The sequence below is a fragment of the Geotrypetes seraphini genome, chromosome 2 (genome assembly GCF_902459505.1).
Source record: "Geotrypetes seraphini chromosome 2, aGeoSer1.1, whole genome shotgun sequence".
Lineage (NCBI taxonomy): Eukaryota > Metazoa > Chordata > Amphibia > Gymnophiona > Dermophiidae > Geotrypetes > Geotrypetes seraphini.
The window spans coordinates 142,305,384-142,325,248 of NC_047085.1; the positions used below are offsets into that span (position 1 = coordinate 142,305,384).

Sequence of the window (19,865 nt, forward strand, 5' to 3'; positions counted from 1 at the left end):
GTGACTCAGATTTTCAGACTCAATTTTTCAGACTCAGATTTTCTAATCATTTTTCTATCCTTCATTAGATGGGACCCTGAGAGTAACTGCCTCTCTGGCTGCACTTCATTGTTCTACATTTGGGGTCTATTTTCCCTCTAGTGATGAGCTTTCTACCCTGCCATGAGTGGGTATAGTGTGGAGGTATATGCTTGATTTTTGAGAGAAGTGGATTACTACTGCAGGAAAACTTTTGCTGGCAGAAGGGCAGTGCCAAAGGATTCAGTTTCACTGTTAGATGGTCTTGTTTGCTGCTATTTGAAGATATGGAAGGGGTTCTCTGTAAACAAATCCGCATGCTTGTCTATGGAAACTATATTCAAATATTGTATATATGGGTCTACAGCCAAAACATTTTCATTTCATGTCATTTCTGGGAATTTTCTTTTTTTTTAGGGCTGCAGGAATATTAAAAATTTTAAACGTGATTAATTGCGCTGTGCATTAGCAATTAATCGTGATTAATAAGTAAGATTTTTTTAAAAGAAAATACCCACAAAAATTCCTGAAATCGAGCATAAACCACTTGTTTATAATTTCCTCTCTTTCTTTCACCTACTACAGGGGTGTCCAATGTCGGTCCTCGAGGGCCGCAATCCAGTCGGGTTTTCAGGATTTCCCCAATGAATATGCATTGAAAGCAGTGCATGCAAATAGATCTCATGCATATTCATTGGGGAAATCCTGAAAACCCGACTGGATTGCGGCCCTCGAGGACCGACATTGGACACCCCTGACCTACTACCTAATCCCCCATTTCCTTTTTCTGTACTCACCCTCTCAGCCTTCAACAGCCTTAGCCCCATCCTTGTCTTTCCTTTCTCTTGTTTCCAGGTCAGTGTGCCTCCTCGTTTTTCCTTCCACTCATCCCTCATATCCAATATCTCTTTCCCTTCCTCTATGCATCCAGTTTTCCCCTCTCATCCTCAATCCTCATTGGATCTCTCTCTTCCCTCCCCACCCCTTCCTTAAGTTCACCATCTCTCTCCCTCCTTGCCCCTCAGTGCAGCACCTTTCTCCCTCCTTGCTTCCCCTCTTCCCCTCATGCATCACCTCTTTGTCTCCTTGTACCCCACCCCACCCCACCGATGTAACAGGTCTCCCCCTCTTATCTGATCTAATGCTCCTGTGCCGAGCCTGCTGCTTCTCTGGATCTGAAAGAAGCTGTGATGTCAGCATCAGCTTGTGTGGCTCTGTCTGGCCCATAAACAGGAAGTTACATCAGAGCTTGGTGTAACTTTCTGTTTCCAGGTTAGGCAGAGCCAGCTGCAGCACGGACACGCTGATGCTGACACCGTAGGCTCTTTCCAGAGCCAAAGAAACAGTGGGTCCAGCGCAGGAGTGGCAGATCAGTTAATTGCATTAATAGTGATTGTTTTAATCAACATTAAAGATTTAGTACGTCAATCTGTAACCTTTTTTTTCACTTTTTTCTTGTCTTCAAAATAATTCATATAACTCATGAAGATTGCAAAGTTTCCCAATAACGTGTGGATGCTAGAGATGCATATGCAGCTCTTTGTGAATAGTGCGCACTATATATGGCATATGGAAAAACATAGCACTTGATCTTTTTTTCTGTTCATTTTTGTTTGACATGAAACTTACATGAGATATATTGTTGACATTCCTATGTTATTTCAAATGAATGCACATCCCTAGTATACTGATCCTGGTGAAAAGCAGAAATAATTCCAGTACAGTGGTACCTTGGTTTACGAGCATAATTCGTTCCAGAAGCATGCTCGTAAACCAAAACACTCGTATATCAAAGAAACTTTTCCCTTAAGAGTTAGTGTAAACTAGAACAATTCGTTCCACATCCCCAAAAACTTAATTAGCATTAGTGACACCTCCACCTCTGCCACAGACCTATCCATGCGGCTCCTCCAGTTCTCCTCCTCTACTGCTGTTTGCTGCCTCTCACTGTGGATGGTGCTGGCTGTAAGCAAACCGCCGCTGCCGCAACAGAGCCCGACTAGACACTATTGGCTCTGCCGCTCCTGGACACTGCCCCCCCTCCCCCCCTCCGGATATCCACTACCCCCTCTGCCGGGACTCTCAGGTGCTGGCTCACTCCTGCTGGACGCACCCCGACTCCCATGCTCCACCCAAGGTCCTGTCCTCACCCCTGCACCACCAGTGATAGAAAGTGCCTGCCGCCTATCTGCTACTAAGCTTAGCATCTGCGCATGCTCAGGCTTTCTGGATCTCACCCTCTCCAAGATTCTTATGAGATCTCGAGTCTCATGAGAATCTTGGCAAGGATGAGATCCAGAAGGCCTTGAGCATGCACAGATGCTCAAGGCTCAGCAGCAGACTGACGGCAGGCACTTTCTAACTCCGGTGGCACACAGGTAAGGACAGGCCGGTCAGTAGAAGGGGAGGCGACGATCATGAAGGGAGGGAGCAGCGCCGGTGGCCTCGGGGGGTGCAATACTGTTGGTTCCCGCGGTCGGGTCGGGTGGGGGTTCGCAAATCAAGTCAATGCTCGGTTTGTGAGTTACAGTTTGCTCGAGTGTTTTGCTCATCTTGCAAAACACTCGCAAATCGGGTTACTCGTAAACCAAGGTTTGACTGAGTTTCACAATTCTTCAGAGGTACTGTAATACTTTTTCTATTTCACTTCTTTGGAAGCTCACCTTTCTAATTTTAGCTAGCAAGGGCAACTAAGGTTAACAGACGAGGCAAAAAAACCAAATAAACCTCTTGGTCTGTAATTTTAACAATAAGTGATAGTATGATATGGAAGCTCATTTTCGAAGCACTTAGGGTTAGATTCACTAAAATCAGTATTATTTATATATTTTGTTGTGGTTGTTATATTCTTTTGCGGATTGCAAAAGAAGCAGAAGGGTGGCGGTGGAGCTATATGGAGGTGGAAATGCCTCCTTCTCTAAGCTCTTGCGTCGCCGAAAAGGGTGCATCCTCCCTCCCACTCCTCTCTTATCTACCCCCCCCTTTCTCCGCCCCTCCCCCCCCTGGCTACTAGTGGCAACGGCTTTCGGCCGATTTGCCATCACTCCTCCCTATGGGGATCGGAGCTGATTCTAAACCTGTTTTCACAGGTTTTGCAACAAACACTGCTACCCACCTGATTCACTAAACGGCCTACCGCTTGTTATGCGATCCGATCCAACCCAATCCATGCAAATTAGTAAAACCCCATGCAAAATAGCCAAGCGATTCACTAATATTTGCTTGGCTATTTTGAATCGGGTTTTACTATCCTAAAACCCAACTGCTGCAGACCTGTTGGTAACTATGTTACCGACAGGTCTGCCGTTTTTTTGACAGGTCTGCCAGTTTTTTTTATTCATTTTTTTTCCTTGGCACAGATATTTTGCAGGTGTGAGGTGGGCAGAGGTGTGCAGAGTGGGAGTCTTGGCGGTTGTGCGGGGGGGATGTTCGGGCGGGCAGGGGAAGAGGGGGCTGATGGCTATCTCTGGACATAGAACGTTAATTCAGCTGACTGTCTAGTGCTTCTCCATCTTGGGATGTGCATGGCTCAATCTCTGCAAGGTTTAATCTCTGGATGTAATACGCGGCCCAGCCAGGCTGATGGGTACACCTCCTCCTTCAGATGCAGATTATGAAACATAACTCCATTTCATAGTGGCTCCATGGGGGCTTGCCCACTGTCTCTCCTTCACCTTAAGTGGCACGCACCTCCAGAGCTTCTAGCTGAGCAGGGCCCTCACATGCAGTTTTGTCCCTTCCTGTTGTGCGCTCTCCTATATTATGGGCAGGTTGCAGATGTAGCTTTGACCATCCCACCCCCCCTCCCGGAAGTAAGAACAGGACAGCAAACAGGTGGCAATATTTGACGTAATCTGCCACCAGACCATTTTAAAAGGAGTGAGCGTATGGATACCTGTTGGAATAAGTGATTCCTCCTTTATGGACCTCCTCAGGAAGCGAGAATAGGACAGAGATAGGCAGTAGCATTTGACATCATCCGCCACCGCTGGACCTTCTTATAAGAAGAGAGCACCTGGGTACCTGTTGGAAGAAGCAGCTCCTTCTTTCTGAATCCCCCCAGGGAATGAGAATGAGACAAGGAACAGATGGTGATGTCTGACATCATCTGCTGCTAGTGGACCATCTTAAAAGGAGAGAGAGTTTCTTTGGTGCATGGCCACGAGGCACGCAGCTATGGGGAATGATGTAAGAGATGTGCCACGAGGGGCATGTTAAGCCCCTTGAGAGCCTGGAAGGAGCCAGGAGTTTGATCACCACCTTTTTCTAAGGTGCTGTTTTCTTTATTTTTATTATGATTAAGCATAAGGGGAAGATTAATAGTGCCGGGTGATTTATCTGTTTTTGGGAGTCTTTTTAAGGGTTCCTTTTACAAAGCCACGGTAGTGGCTGTCTGACGCCCATTGGAATTTAACCGGCATTGGAGCGTTTGCCGCGCAGCAGCCGCTAATGTGGCTTTGTAAAACAGGGTGTAAGTGAGGGAGGAGGGTCCATTCCTTCCCCTCCTTTTCTTTCTGGTTCTATAGGGACATCTTGACAAGATATTTGCAGATATACTGTACATAAATTGTCTTCAGTTCAATCACAGGCTGTTTGTGATATTCCAACAGCAGTGGTGTGTCCTAACCTGACTAAAAGGATTGATCCGCCTCAGGGCATTACTTTGAAAGATATATGGCAAGTGGAAGTTAGGACTGAAGAGTGTCACAAATCTCCTCTTCTGTGGTCAATAACCAGTTGGCTTCCTCCGACCAGCTAAAAGTAACGAGCTGCATCACATTTTTGAATGGGCTGCAACACATTTGCCGCAAGTACCGTGCGGCAAATGTGATGCAGCCCATTTAATTCCTATGGGCTGTGCCAAATTTGCAGTGCTGGTACTGTACGCTCTACCACAGCTTTGTAAAAGGGACCCTAAGGGCTCCTTTTACGAAGGTGCGCTAGCGTTTTTAGTGCATGCACCAGGTTAGCGCGCGCTAGCCGAAAAACTACCACCTGCTCAAGAGGAGGCGGTAGCAGCTAGCACGCGCAGCATTTTAGCACGCGCTATTCCGCACATTAAGGCCCTAACGTGCCTTCATAAAAGGAGCCCTAAGTGTAGCTGGTCTGAAGAAAAAAGTGCTCGTAGAGATGTGTTTTGAGTGGCATCAATACGCACACAACATATACTTTCAAATCTTCAGGTTTTTAGACAACCAATTTAGCTATGTAAATGGTTTTGAAAATTGTCTTGAAATCTTTTCTGCGTAATCACCTGGTGTTAGACATCTGCCCATATGTAATGTAGGCATGTGCATTTGTTTGAAAAGAAATGTCATTTCTAACCTGAAATGACAGGAAAAATGGCCCCCAAATTTTAGGCTTTTTTTTGTGTCATCATCACTGCACCCTACTGTTCAGTAGCACAGTATTGACAGTATTACCTCCCAAACAAAAGAAAAATTATAAAAAATCTCATAAACACAGGAAACTAAACAAAGTGAAAATTTTTGGCCTGCAGACCCCTAATGAGCCTTTGGAACAGTCGGGGAACTCTAAGTACTTTTTCTTCATTTTAATTATCTTACTTAATTGCATCTCTTCTGTATCTACTGTAAACTGCTTTGAACCTCACGGTATAGCGGTATACAAGAAATAAAATTATTATTATTATTAATGTCATATGTGGTAAAAAGAGAACAGTTCCGATTACCATGAAGAATAATAATACTTTTAGACTTTTAGGTTGCATTTGGAATCAAGTCCTGAAAATACACCAGAGAAATGCACAACAGGACCATCTCCACCAAAACAAGCAAAACTGGATAATAGGGAGAAGGAATCTCCAGGTAAGGTGGTACTTATTTTTCAGGAAAGCAATTACATGTCAGTCAGTCAGATATGGTTAAAATGTATTTTTTTAGTTCTTTTCCTTCCTTTTTAAAATTTATTAAAGACCAGTCATTTTGTAGACAGATGTATTTTAACTTTTGCCTTCTCCTGTGCTTAGTCAAGTATTTTAGTGAACGCTTGTGGCTCATTACTAAATTTTGCCCTAGGAATTGCTTATTCACTATAAAAATAAAACACCAATAAATCAAACAGTTACTGCTTTACTTAATAAAGCATACATTCATTAATAATCTTCATGTGCTCATAAATCAATAGTTTATAGGGCGCTATGCGGTAAATAAATTTTATCAGTGGTACATGTTGTACTCTAATCATGCTACTACTACTATTAATTTCCATAGCGCTACCAGACGTATGTAGCACTGTACAGAATCACAAAGAAGACAGTCCCTGCTCGAAAGAGCTTACAATCTAAACAGACAAGACAGTTAAGGGGAACGGTTAATCTGCTGGCTAGGTTGGTAGGCAGTGGGAAGTAGAGTTATGGATTGAAGGCTATATCAAAAAGGTGGGTTTTCAGTCTGCTTTTAAACAAGGTAAGGGCACATAGGCTTCAAGTAGCTCACTGGTACAAAACATTCTATTGACATACTTCATATATAAAATATAAAGATTTAGACACTTATCTCATAAGCAATAGCAAATCTTTTGAGCTATGAAAGTTCAACAGTGCACTTCTTTTCAGTGCACTGTTTTGTCAGTAAAGAACCTCAGTCTCAGGCCTTTTGACTAACCTCCAAGATGATGCTTTTAGTTCACTTATGCTTATATGTTTATATAAGCAAAAAGAATATTAAAATATTTTTAAAATTGTTCATTTGGGCTTTATTTTAATCTGTTTAATCTGTTTTTTCCATTTCTTTATTCATTTTTTCATCTTACATCAAGTGTACAATATTACATCAATTAAATCATATACATCACTTGAAATTCTTTCCTATTATTATTACAATACATATTTTAAGCCCCTCCCACACCCTCCCTTTCCACAATTATTGTAAAGCAAACATATCAATGCAAGTCACTCACTTTTATTTTCTTACTCTTTTTTTCATCTTATTTACAATGATATGAAAAACCTTCTGCTCCACTCTTGATTTAACATAGATGACGGCAGATAAAGACCCGAATGGTCCATCTAGTCTTCCCAACCTAATTCAATCTAAAAATTCATTGGGGGAGGGGTTCCCCTTAGCTATTTCTGAGCAAGAATCCAAAGTTCTGCCCGGTACTGTTTTTAGGTTCCAACTACTGAAGTCTCCGTCAAAGCTCATTCCAGTCCCTCCCAGCCATTGAAGCCCTCCCCTGCCCATCCTCCACCAAACGGCCACCTACAGACACAGACTGTGCAAGTCTGCCCAGTACTGGCCTTCGTTATTCAATATTTACTATTATTTTACAGTAATTTTCTCTGTAAAAGCTTGGAATCAGCGATTTCTCTATGCAAGCTGATATAATTGGGGGGGGAAGGAGCCAGCAAGCTAAAAACCGTGAATAATCGAAACCGCGAATGCTGAAATCGCGAATATGGAGGGAGAAGTATATACAGAACTTCCCCCCCAACCTCAGTCCGGATCTTTCCTATTTTATAATGTAATTCTTTACCTTAATCCTATCGTTCCAGTAGGTCCTGTATGTTTTAATGTATGTTACCCTATTTTATTATTTATAAATCGTTTAGAAGACTGATAGGCGAAATACAAATTTTTATTAAACTTGATAGAAAATCAAAGCCATTGTATGACTCAAGGGAGAGAAAACATAAAAAAACAGCAGACTGGCTTATAGGGGAGAGGGGAGTAAATAAATGGTAGCTCAGCCCCTTGTATGTGTGTACAGTGTAGGGGAGACAGAGAAATATAAATATAGCAGCATTAGGGGAAGAAGAATGCATACTTTTTTTTAACCCCGCAGGTTTTGCCCCTATTCTAAAAATAGAACTGTTCACATACTTTCACTTCAGATATTGGCATGAGTACAAATGAGGTCGCTTAAATCTTCCTTTTATAATTTGCTAGAAAAATGCACACAAAGATTTGAAATTTGAGCATTTCAATTCCACTTAACCAGCGTAGGCTTAAGGCGGATCACAATACAAGAGATGGGGCTAGAGTTCAAAGGAAACATTTTTTCCCTAAAACATGGGGGAAGAAACCTATATCCATTATTTAAAAAATAAAAACAAACAAAACCTAATGTGATTTTTTTTCTCAATAAGCATTAGGAGTACAACTAAGATATCAGATGATGATAAAAGAATAGTAGGAGTCAAATTTCTCAAGGTTTTTGGTAGCCTATTCCATGGATCTTTATCTTGTGGAAATTTTCCCCAATATTAGAATATACCGGTATAGGGCACCTACTTATATAGCATACAGGGGGTGTGCATGGTTTGTAAAAATGTGTATAGCACACACATTGTATGCATGAAAATATGATAGATAAGTGAAAAAATTTGTCTCCTTCAAGAAGTATAAAGCATGTAAATTTCTGCACAAAAAAAAAAAAGACAATAAGATCTGCGTTTTCAAATTAAATCTTAGGTTCTGATCCAAAACTGCCAGTGCGGAACTTGTTTTCTACTCCGACATCTGAGACGGATGAAAAACGGTATGGCCTCAGTTCAGTAACTTAACAACTGGTGGTATTACTACTGGACATGTACAGTAACTTTCGAGTTGCTTAGAGCTATGTTGTTGCCATATGATGTTTTTGCTTTATCTGTTGAATTTATTGGTTCCAGTCTGGGTTTTTTGGGCAAGGAACAAGCATGGTATATGTGTACTTAGAATGGACATAGAATATTTCATCAGACTGTTTTACCGTGACATTTATCATATATGGGAGTTTCAGGCATACAGTATCTTTTCTAGAATGTGAAAACAATGCCTGCTTTCTTTTCCTGACATGGAACTTGTGTTTATATTGAAAGGATACCTTTATCAAATAGCCCTTCAGTAGAGAAGACCCAGTCTCTAGAACTGAATATTCAGAAAGAAATAAAAAAATTAAAAGATGCTGAAAAAGAGAGTGATAAGCAACTTGTCATAGTAAGTATCTATTTCAAATCCATTTTGCAACTGTTTGTTAATTTTCTAATCAAAATAAAACAAGTATAAATTTTTACCCATTTTGATGTAAATTTTTTATATGTTAGGGAAAAAATTGGCACAGATAAAAAGCACTTAACGCTCTTCTGTAAACTGGGCCTAAAGTTAGGTGCAGTTTATAAAATACCCATAGTGACTGGCCCCATGACTAAAATTTAGATGCAACCATTTGCACCAACTAGTGTGCATAATCTTTAGGATCACTCATGAGCCACCTGTGCCCCTTCCATGACCACACCCCCTTTTTGAGATCCACGCATTAGAATTTAGGCATGTCACTTTATAGAATATGCTTAGAAATTTGGGTGCATAAATTCTAATTAGTGCCAGTTATTGGTGCCGATTGACTTGTAAAACAATTAAGTTGCGTGCACAATTTAGCCATATGATCACAGTGGCATATGCAACTTTAGTCACCGTATATAGAATCTGGGGTCTGGGTGTTCAGTTCTGCAAGATGGAGCACTTGCATCATATATTTATATGGTCATTAATGCTCAAGTATTTTTTTGGCTGTGCCAGGGAAGTATGTCTTAGTTTTTTTTCTGTGTAGGTTTCTGTTTTGTCTGTCTAGAGCAGGGGTGGGCAACTCCGGTCCTCGAGCATTGTCCAACTTTGAAGGCAATTCTCTTTGTAAAAGGAGCCCTAAGATTTTTGTATGCTGTTTTCTCTGTCAATAAGCAGGTTGTAATTGGGCACATAAGTGTTTTCCACCCTTCTCCCATACTCTGCCTATAAACATACTTGTCAGCAAAGTACACGCTTATGTAAAAAAACAAAATAGTGCAAAGAAAAAAAAAAAAATTATATATATAGTCACCGACAGCCTCAGGGCAATGGGTCCTAGGGCAACAGTGGCAAGAGAAACCTCTTGTGAGCCGCTATGGGCAGCACAAGGAAAGAAAAAAAAAAGGTTAGCAGAAGTGAACACCACCACACCAGGTAAGATATTATATTCATCCGGCACTCAGGAGGAGGATCCCATTTGTCCTTTAGGATATCCAGTAACCCTCTAGGTTTCCAGCCAAACAGCATTTCACAGGGGCTAACTAAAGAGACTTGAATTTTCTCCCGAGTAGCATATAAAAGCCAAGGTATCATCAGGTCCCAATCAGTCAACTCCTGCCTGCCACCTTCTTGAGCATAAGCTTGAGCGACTGGTTGAACCTTTCTACTAACCTGTTCCCCTGGGGATGGTAGGCAGCTGTCTTTATTTGCCTGATTCCAAACCTCTGCCAGAATGACCCCATCTCCTGGGAAACAGTTACTTCCCTGATCTGTGAGAACCTCCCTTGGGAACCCCACTGAGCAGAACAACCCAACCAACTCTCTAGTGATTTTCTGGGAGGAGGTTCTCCTTAATGGAAAAGCCCACGGGAATCTGGTGGCTACATCCATAACCACCAGTATATACTGGTACCCTCAAGGAGTTCTTTTTAGGGGGTCCCACAATGTCCATGGCCCATCTACCTATGTGTTCCTCCACCCAGGGAATGGGAATCAAAGGGGGTCTAGGGGGATTCTGTATGGACAACTTCTGACAAGTAGGGCAGGAGGCACAGAACTGCACTAGCTCTTGGCGTAACCCAGGCCAAAAAAACCTTTGCAGGATCTGTGCTTCTGTGGCTTCTACTCCCTTGTGCCCTGCCAAAGGATGGTCATGCGCCATCTGCAAGACCAGTGCCCTGAACCCTTGAGGGACTACCAACTGTTCTACCTTGTTGTCCTGGCCCCTGGCAGCGTTAACCCGATACAACAACTCTTGTCTTACCCGCATACTGAATGCTCCTTTGTGAGCAGCCCCCACCTGCTGCCATGCGGCCCGCAAAGTGGGGTCTGTCTTCTGCTCAGCCTAGAATGTAGGAAAGGTCTGTAACACCCGCTTGGGTATAGAGGGGATTCCCTGCTGCTGAGAAGTTCGAGCTAGAGCCTGCCTGCCTCCTTTGTCATTTCTGACGCTTCCGCTACGCCTTGGATGGATGTGACCCCCTTATATTACCTTCCTGGAAAATGTCCCCCTGAAATGGGAAGGTGGTACCAAGGGTCTCTTCGGTGGGCCCCTGTTTAAGGCACTGGGCTCGGGTACTAACTAGAGCCTGTTCTGGGTTCCATGCTCCAGACCAGCCCTCCCAATTGCACCCCAGGATCATATCATAAGGTGCTCCTGGGACCACTGCTACTAATAGCCTATCCTCTCGGGACCCATACTGGACCCTCGTCAAGTGGGTTGCATAATCATGGATGTCTCCATGAATGCACCGAATGGAGACCTTAGGGCATGGATGTCCAATGTCGGTCCTCGAGGGCCGCAATCCAGTCGGGTTTTCAGGATTTCCCCAATGAATATGCATGAGATCTATTTGCATGCACTGCTTTCAATGCATATTCATTGGGGAAATCCTGAAAACCCGACTGGATTGTGGCCCTCGAGGACCGACATTGGACACCCCTGCCTTAGGGCCTTCCGGGCTACCCATTTTGTTCTCAGCCTGGATAGCGGTCCAGACTTGTCCTTTCACCATGGACTGGGAGGGCCCACTATCCAAAAAGGCTGTGATAGAGTGTCCCTCCACCTGAACAGGTACCTGGTACCCCTCCTGGGTAGTATCAGAGGAAGGCTGGGTCACTGGAAGATTCACTTGACTCCTACACCTGCTTTGCACATGTCCAGGCTTCCCGCACCTAAAGCAGGTTATAGGCTTTCTACTGAGTGTTCCTGGGTCCTGAATTTTCTTCATGGGCTGGGGTATGCTATGCTGGGACTTACTATGGACAATTGCCTGTGTCAACTGTCCCCTACATGAAAAAGTACCCCGATGTATGCCCCCTTCAGGCCCTGTGGAAGCAGTAGAATCAATGTAGGCTTCTGCCAGCTCAACTACTTGGGCTAGGGAGCGACTTCCCTGCCTTCGGATCCAGGCCTTCAGGTTCTTAGGCACAGCTTCCAAAAACTGCTCGAGCAATAGCTCGGTAAACAATGCCTGGGGATCTGCAAGACAGGGCTGTAGCCACCGCTCGGCTAATTTCCTCAATCTGTGCAGGAGTGCTTTAGGTCTTTTCCTATCCATGATTTGGGCTTTCCTAAACTTCTGACGGTAGTATTCCCTAGTAAAGCCTAAATAGTAAAAGAATATGGTTTTTGATGGCTCGGTAATTGCTGAGAGTCTGATAGGCTGCCAACGCTTCCCCAGCAAGGCATGGTATCTGCCTCGTGGCCCATTGTTGTTCTGCCAATCTGCAGCCACCGCCATTCTCTCGAATGCAAGTAAAAAATCGTCCGGGGCATCTTTAAGTCCCATCTTACACAATTGCATGTTTGTAAGAAAGTTCAGTCCTACCGGAGCTCCTGCCGCTGCTGGTAACCCTGTGCTCCTTGCAGGTACTGTGCTAGTGTTCTCACCTGGTCACCCATTACTTGCACGAGCTCCTCATGCTGCCGACCGGACTCCAACTGGCTCGCCCGCCAGAGTTCCTGGTTGCTCTGCAACATGGCCTTTAAGTCCTCCATCTGCTTCTGACGCCCTGAAGCCAAGAGGGTAAACAGCTGCTGGAAAAAAAATCAACAGTCTTTTGGGCTGATATCCTCAGCCTGTGCTAGTGCTACGGCACTAGGCCCCATCAGCTGACGTGCTGGCCAGGGAGTGTGCTCTGCGTGGTCGGAATTCGCCAATCATAGGCCCTCTATCCCACCACAGAAAACGCATAGCATTACCCCACTTCCTGGGACTGGTAACAGCCCTTCCCCCACTCAGAGTGAAGAGAACCTCCCCACACACAAAATCTCAAAACAAGTCTTTTACAGTTCTTAGAGGTGCCTCCAAGCACCACACCTTTTACAGAGTTACCACAAAAAAAACCCAAAACCATTCAGTCAGTTTAGTTAAGCAGTGTTCAAATTAAGCATTTAGGCAATCTGAATTACTTGCCTCCAGTCCAGCAAACCTCCATTGGCAGGACTCCATTCCGGGGCTCAGCATAGGGCTTCCGCTCCATGTCCTAGAAATCTTGAGGCATGAAGTTGGGTGACTCCAAACCAGCCTTAGTCAGCTCCATACCTTCCAGCTGTTCACTGCCATTCAGAGCTCTCAACACTGAGTCTCTCTGCCTTTCCTGTTGCTGCTCCTTTCTCTTCTGCCTCTCTAACTGTTCAGCTCTCTGCCCAAACCCTCAGGTGAAAAGGTTTTCCTGCTGTTTCTGCCTCTAACCTGCAGGTGATTTCTGGGAACTAAACTAGAGCTTTTTTGGAGGGGGGGGGGGGGTTGGGAAACCTGCAAATCTGTTCTCCCGCTCTCTCTAGGGACCAAAGAAGGAAAGTCATCAAAATGTTCAGTTTGAGGTTTAAATTGAGCTGTGTGGAGTGTCTACTCTTGAGCTGTGCACTGCTCTGGGGACAGACCTAGCAGGCATAGGATGAATACCACAATATATATATATATATATATATATATATATATATACATACATACACTAAAATCTACATAGAACATAATACAAATAATCTTAGTGCTCCTTTTACAAAGGTGTGCTAGCGTTTTTAGCACATGCACAAGATTAGCATGCGCTAGCCGAAAAATTACCACCTGCTTAAAAGGAGGTGGTAGCGTCTAGTGCGCGTGGCATTTTAGCTAGCCGCTACCGCCTCCTTTTAAGCAAGCGGTAATTTTTCAGCTAGCACGCACTAAAAATGCTAGCGCACCTTTGTAAAAGGAGCCTTTAATCTCTCATGTGGAACCTACCCTCCAACATAAGGTTCCAGAATAGCAAGCGACTTGATATTTTTGAATTCCTGAGGCAAACATATTCCACAAAGAAGTATCACAGTAAGAGAAAGCAGTGCAGTATGTTGATGTTAGCCTAATTTCGGATACAGGGTAGTTTTAGAGTGTAAAGTATTTAACAACAGGAAAAAAGGTTACTAGTGATGGACATGAACCAAATGCTAATGAATATGCATCCTATTTGGAGAGTAAGTTAAAAAACGAGAGAGAAGAGTATGTTGGATTGGATATGGGACAGGTAGTTGTGAGATATCTGGATGGTAGATTTTGGAATTCTTTTATGCCAGTTTCAGAAGAGGAAGTAGTTAGGATGATTAGGACTATTACTCCTACACGAGCGATATTTGATCCATGCAACACCAGTATTTTGTGTTTATTGAGGCACAGCATGGAGGGAAGGAAACAACAAAGGTAGAAGGAATGATTTTATTTTGAATTTAGTGATTGAATTGTATCAATTTTGAGAATTTACATCTGCTGTCTGTATTTTGTACTGTTCAAGAAGAAATGCATTTCTTTCTTTTTCTCTGGGGTTGTACTGCATGCAGAGTCTTGAATCTTAGGGTTTTGTTTGTATATATTAGTACTATTTTTAGTTTTTGGTCCCATATTTGCATAGGGGTTATCTGTGTTTTGGTAGGAATGAATGTTGAGAAGCATACAGTGTGTTTTGTGTAGTTTAATTTTGTGGTTAACCATTATGTGTTATTAATAAGAATATATTGTGTGTGTATATATGAAAAAATTAATGGAAAAAATGGTGTTACAATTAGTACTATTATGGAGGCGGAGATTGGGTGGGTAGGGTCTGGCCTACGACTTAGCCTGTGTTTTGGATTTTGGCCCCTTAATGTGATTGAGTTTGACACCCCTGCCCTAAGGAGATGTGCATAGATCTCAGGAGCTTATTTCACCAGAAGTTTCATTAAGTCCTCCAACTAGAATTCCACCACCTCCTATAAATTCTCCAGCAGTAAGGGAACCCCCAAGAGATTTCCCAATCTCTGGTAGGTGATCTTTCTAGTCTTCTTATTCAACCTCAGATAATTGCAATTTTGAAAATTCCTGAAAGAGTATATATTGTTGAGGCTAGTAATGAATCACCTAATATAGAGCCAACCAAGGATATCTTTACAAGATATTTGGAAAATAAATATATCTATGGAGGGTTTGCTTAGAACAGTGATATTTCAGACAGCTACCTCTCTAAGCAGTATGGGAAAAATATGAAAATATGGATTCAAACTTAGGGGAGCGCAGGCCATTCAGCGCGGCCCTCTACATTACAAACTGCTAGCACAGTTTAATAGAAGAGGGGGGTTAATGTTACTTGATAAATATGTCTCAATTGTAGAGACACAGGTTTCCAATCTTAGAGCTGCTTCTGTCTCAGCAATTAAAGATTTTTAATCTATGCATTTTAAATTGGAAATGATGGAAAATGCTTGCAGATCTAAGAACCTACATCTCCCTCTCCTTACTTAATATCTCCAGGAATACTGTTTAAAAAGTATTTAAAGGAAGTATTGGGACTGGTAAATTCTGATGAGATTCAACTGAGTAACTCTTATTATTTATCAATTAGAAAGAAGATAGTTGATACACAGCAAAAATTGGATCAATTGATAGCTAGAGAAGTGGAGACTCCTAGGATGATATAACCAGATCCACTTTACTAGTTACATTTGCCCATGAAAAAGATAGATAGTTGGTAATGAAAACCTATTAAAAAAAAAAAGTTAATATCTGCGGTGGAAAAATAAATATCTTCCCGGATGTTTCCAGATCTACTTAGGGCTCCTTTTACAAAGGTGCGCTAGTCGCTACCGCCTCCTTTTAAGCACGCGGTAATTTAATCTTATGCATGCGCTAAAAATGCTAGCGCTCCTTTGTAAAAGGAGCCCTTAGTTAAAATGTAAAGCATTTTTGGCTATAAAGCCTGGAGTGTTAGCTCTGGGAGCTACCTTTTCCTTAAGTATTCCTGCAAAGGTCTCATTACTTTTCAAGAGAAGGAATAATTTTGTTGGAATTCATTGCAGTTAGATGAATTTATCATAAGTCATGAGATAAAGATCTAAGCTAATTTCAAATGAAAAAGATTACTGATGACATGAAAGTAAACAAGATTATGTCTGGGTTTCCTTTACTTCTAATAACTAATAACTGGAAAGATCATACTAGGTTACTTCTGATTTTCTTTAAACAAGGCAATATTTCTCTCCCAAGATATAAGAATATTAATATAGTTCTGCTTTAAATTGCCTGTCCTGTTTCCTGTGTATAAATGGAAATGTTATAAAACTCTTAAAAATAAATATTTTAAAAAAATGCAGGATGAGAGGACTTTTGAAGGTTCTAGACTTCAAAAGAACTAACTTTTTCAAGATGAGGGAATACCTCAAGGAGGAGTTAGTTGGATGGGAACAGCGGAACGGAGTAGAAAAGCAGTGGGTAAAACTTAAAGGAGCTATTCTAAAGGCGACAAACCTTTATGTTAGGAAAGTACATAAAGGTAAAAGGAAAAGAAGGCTGCTTTGGTTCTCAAATGTAGTAGCTGAACAGGTGAGAGAAAAAAAGTTAGCATTCATAAATTACAAGACGTCGCAGAAAGAGGAAGACAGACAAAAATATGGGGAAAAGCAAAAATGCAAATGGAAGAAAAGATAGCAGATATAGTGAGTGAGGCTCAAGGGTGAAGGGGACAAGTGCTTATGGATGAAAGACCTAAGAACATAAGAATTGCCATCTCCGGATCAGACCCTGGGTCCATCAAGTCCAGTGATCCGCACACACGGAGGCCCCACCAGGTGTACCCTGGCATAGTTTTAGTCCCCATATCACTGTATGCTTCTCAAGGGAGATGTGCATCTAACCAGGGTTAGGACCACAGAAAACAAATGGGAATGGATGTGTAGTAGATCGGGAAAGATTCTCAGAAGACTGTGTTTGTGAGGAGCTAGCTCAATTAAAAAGAGACAAAACAATGGGGCCTGATGGGATACATCAGTGGGTACTCAAGGAACTTAGAGAGGTTCTGGCGACTCCGTTGTCTCTTCTTTTCAATGCTTCCTTAGAGTCTGGTGTGGTCCCGGAGGAGTGGAGAAGGGCGAATGTGGTCCCTCTGCATAAGAATGGAAGTAATGATAGAGACATTTAAATATCTCCATGGTGTTAATGTACAGAAGGTGAGTCGTCTTCAAATGAAGGAAAACTCCGGAAGGAGAGGGCATAGGACGAAGTTAAGAGGTGACAGGCTCAGGAGTAATGTAAGAAAATACTTTTTTACAGAAAGGGTGGTAGATGCGTGGAATAGTCTCCCAGTGGAGGTGGTGGAGACAAAGGCTGTATCTGAATTCAAGATAGCATGGGACAGGTATGGTGGGATCTCTTAAGGAGAAGAGGAGATAGTAGGTGCTATGGAGGAGCAGATTGGATGGGCCATTCAGCTTTTATCTGCCATCGTGTTTCTGTTTCTGTGAAGAGTAAGACCAGCAAAAGAGAAATCTTAAGTTCTTTCCCTTTCAATTTTAAAAAGGAGGGAACAGGAATGAATCTAAGATGAGTTCATGATGTTTCCTTTGGAAGTGAGTACTTACATATTTGCCTACATTGGAACTAACATTGACGTCGGTATATTCAGCTGGGTATCCTTTAGGAATGCATTAAGATTTATTTCTATACGTATGTTTATTTTTGACCAGTTGTATCTCTGTATTGACTGGTGTGAACTAATTTTATACAGGGTTGTCTACACTGTCAACATTATACAAAAATAACCTTTTGTGTATTCTTTTCCTGTTGATTAATAGCAAATGCTTCTTTTACAGGATGTAGAACAGAAACGATTTGGGGCCATTTCCTGCACAGTATGTGGAATGCTTTACACTGCCTCGAATCCTGAAGATGAGACTCAGCACCTGTTTTTCCACAATCAGTTCATTAGTGCTGTTAAATATGTGGTAAGGCGGGCATTAGAAACAGCAAATGATTCTCTGGGAAACAACAGTGCCTGATCTACTATGATTTTGAGAAAATAAAAATTATGGGACATACCTAATAACCTATAATCAACTGAGTTACTGTTCACAAAATGTTAAATACAAGGGGACAAGCCAGCAAAAAGCCAAAGCACTTTAGAGCCTCAAGAGCCTCTTTACCTTTTTTTTCACAGAAACAACATACTTTTCTTATAACTAGGTTTTATAAGTATTTGAAACTCCTTTCCCCTTTCAAATGGGTGCTACATGCTATTCATTTCTAAAATCTCTGGAAAATATATCGTACCCTATGGGGCTCGTTTTCAAATCACTTAGAAACAGACACACAAAGTACCAGAGGTTGTGGTAAGAGCAGATAGCATAGCTGGTTTTAAGAAAGGTTTGGACAATTTCCTAGAGGAAAAGGCCAATAGTCTGTTATTGAGAAAGACATGGGGGAAGCCACTGCTACTCTTTGGGTTTTGACCAGGTACTAGTGACCTGCATTGGCAACTGTGAGAACGGGCTACTGGGCTTGATGGACCTTTGGTTTGACACAGTAAGGGTATTCTTATGAAAATGAGCCTCTATTGTTAGTTAAATCTTTATTTCTTCCCTAACCCCCAATTAACATTGTGGTTCAAACTTCAAATTGCAACCTTGAATCTGGATATCAGTGTTGAATATCCAGGGAATAAAGTGGCTGCCAGAAATTATCCAAACAACTAGATAACTTCCAGCTCTACCTTGGCTTTGTCTTTGGACCTCTTTAGTGCAGCCTGGGTAGTGCAAGACGGTCAGAGAGGATATTCAGCAGCTTTATCCAGATAAAGCTGCAGAAAATCTGAGTTTGGGTAGGAGCCATGCCTACTTGGATAAGTGACATTGAATACTGGGCGACATATTTTTAACTTGTTAGAAATAAGATGTTTGTTTTTTTAAGATATTGCCTGAAACCTTGGAAACAATCCATTGGCAAATGGGATCTGATTGGTCCATACAGGACTGGAAAAATCTTGGATGCCATTATATTGCATTACATTATATGGTATTTCTATTCCACCTATACCAATTACAGTTCTAGTGCAACAGACCCTTTATTCCTGAACTTTCAGGTAGTCAACCCCTCTCATGAGAATTCTTGTAGAGTCTCATTAGCATTCTTTTGTTCAGCCTCCCATCCCTCTGGACTGTCCTTCAATTCCCCAGTTGTCTCTCTACAAGCGAGATGGTAGGAGCCTGTCTTTTCTGTTCATGTTTATTTTTCAATTACATTGGGTTTTTGCTTAATATTTGTGAGGCTTTTTCGGTGCTGTAAAGGAACCCAATCTTGGGCTATCTCTGGCTGCAGGACAGTGCAGACTCTAAGGTCGAGGGTTTGCTTCCAAGGGGAAGACTGCTGCGTAGTGCACCCACTTGGACAGTTCAGGAGCTCTGGGACCGATCCCTTGAGAGCAAGGCTCGCCCTAGGTTCTGTCCACAGTGGGCTTGAGGCAATGGTGTAGTAAAGGGTGGGGGGTGGACCACCCCAGATGCCATCTTGGTGGGGACACCGGCACCTCTCCGCCCCACCCCATGTCGCGCTTATGCCCTCCCTTCCACGTGCTGGCCTGGCTCCATTTTGAAATCACTTTCGGGTCGTGGGGGAGGTACTACAGATGATTTTGGCGACAGGTTACAGATCACTAACAGCAGGTCAGCAATTTCATGTTTGAGTTCTTTTAGTACCCTGGGATGTATACCATCCGGTCTAGGTGATTTATCACTTTTTAACTTGTTGATTTAGCTTAGTACATCTTTCAGATTCATGGAGATTTCTTTCAGTTCCTCTGCATCATCACCCTCAAAAACCATTTCCGTTTCAGGTAGATCTTTTACATCTTCTTCCATAAAGATCAAAGCATAGAATTCATTCAATCTCTCTACTATGGCCATATCCTCCCTGAGCTCCCCTTTTTGCTCCTTGATCATTCAGTAGTCCCACAGATTCCTTCCCAGGTTTTCTGCTTCTGATGTACCTAAAAAAATTGTTGCTATGAGTTTTTGCCTCTTTGGGAAGTTTCTCTTCTTATTCGTTCTTACCTTTCTTT

At 42.4% G+C, this 19,865-nt stretch overlaps 1 protein-coding gene across 6 annotated transcripts in view; it reads left to right on the forward strand.

The window, feature by feature from the left end:
* The window catches only part of ESCO1 (establishment of sister chromatid cohesion N-acetyltransferase 1), a 70,138-nt gene that overhangs the window by 24,797 nt on the left and 25,476 nt on the right, over nt 1–19,865 (forward strand). For all 6 annotated transcript variants that reach the window (XM_033933917.1, XM_033933919.1, XM_033933920.1 and 3 more), the window contains 4 exons: nt 5,735–5,846; nt 8,454–8,520; nt 8,843–8,960; nt 17,626–17,757. In XM_033933917.1, the coding sequence (XP_033789808.1) occupies nt 5,735–5,846; nt 8,454–8,520; nt 8,843–8,960; nt 17,626–17,757 (429 nt within the window). The remainder of the gene's footprint in view (nt 1–5,734; nt 5,847–8,453; nt 8,521–8,842; nt 8,961–17,625; nt 17,758–19,865) is intronic.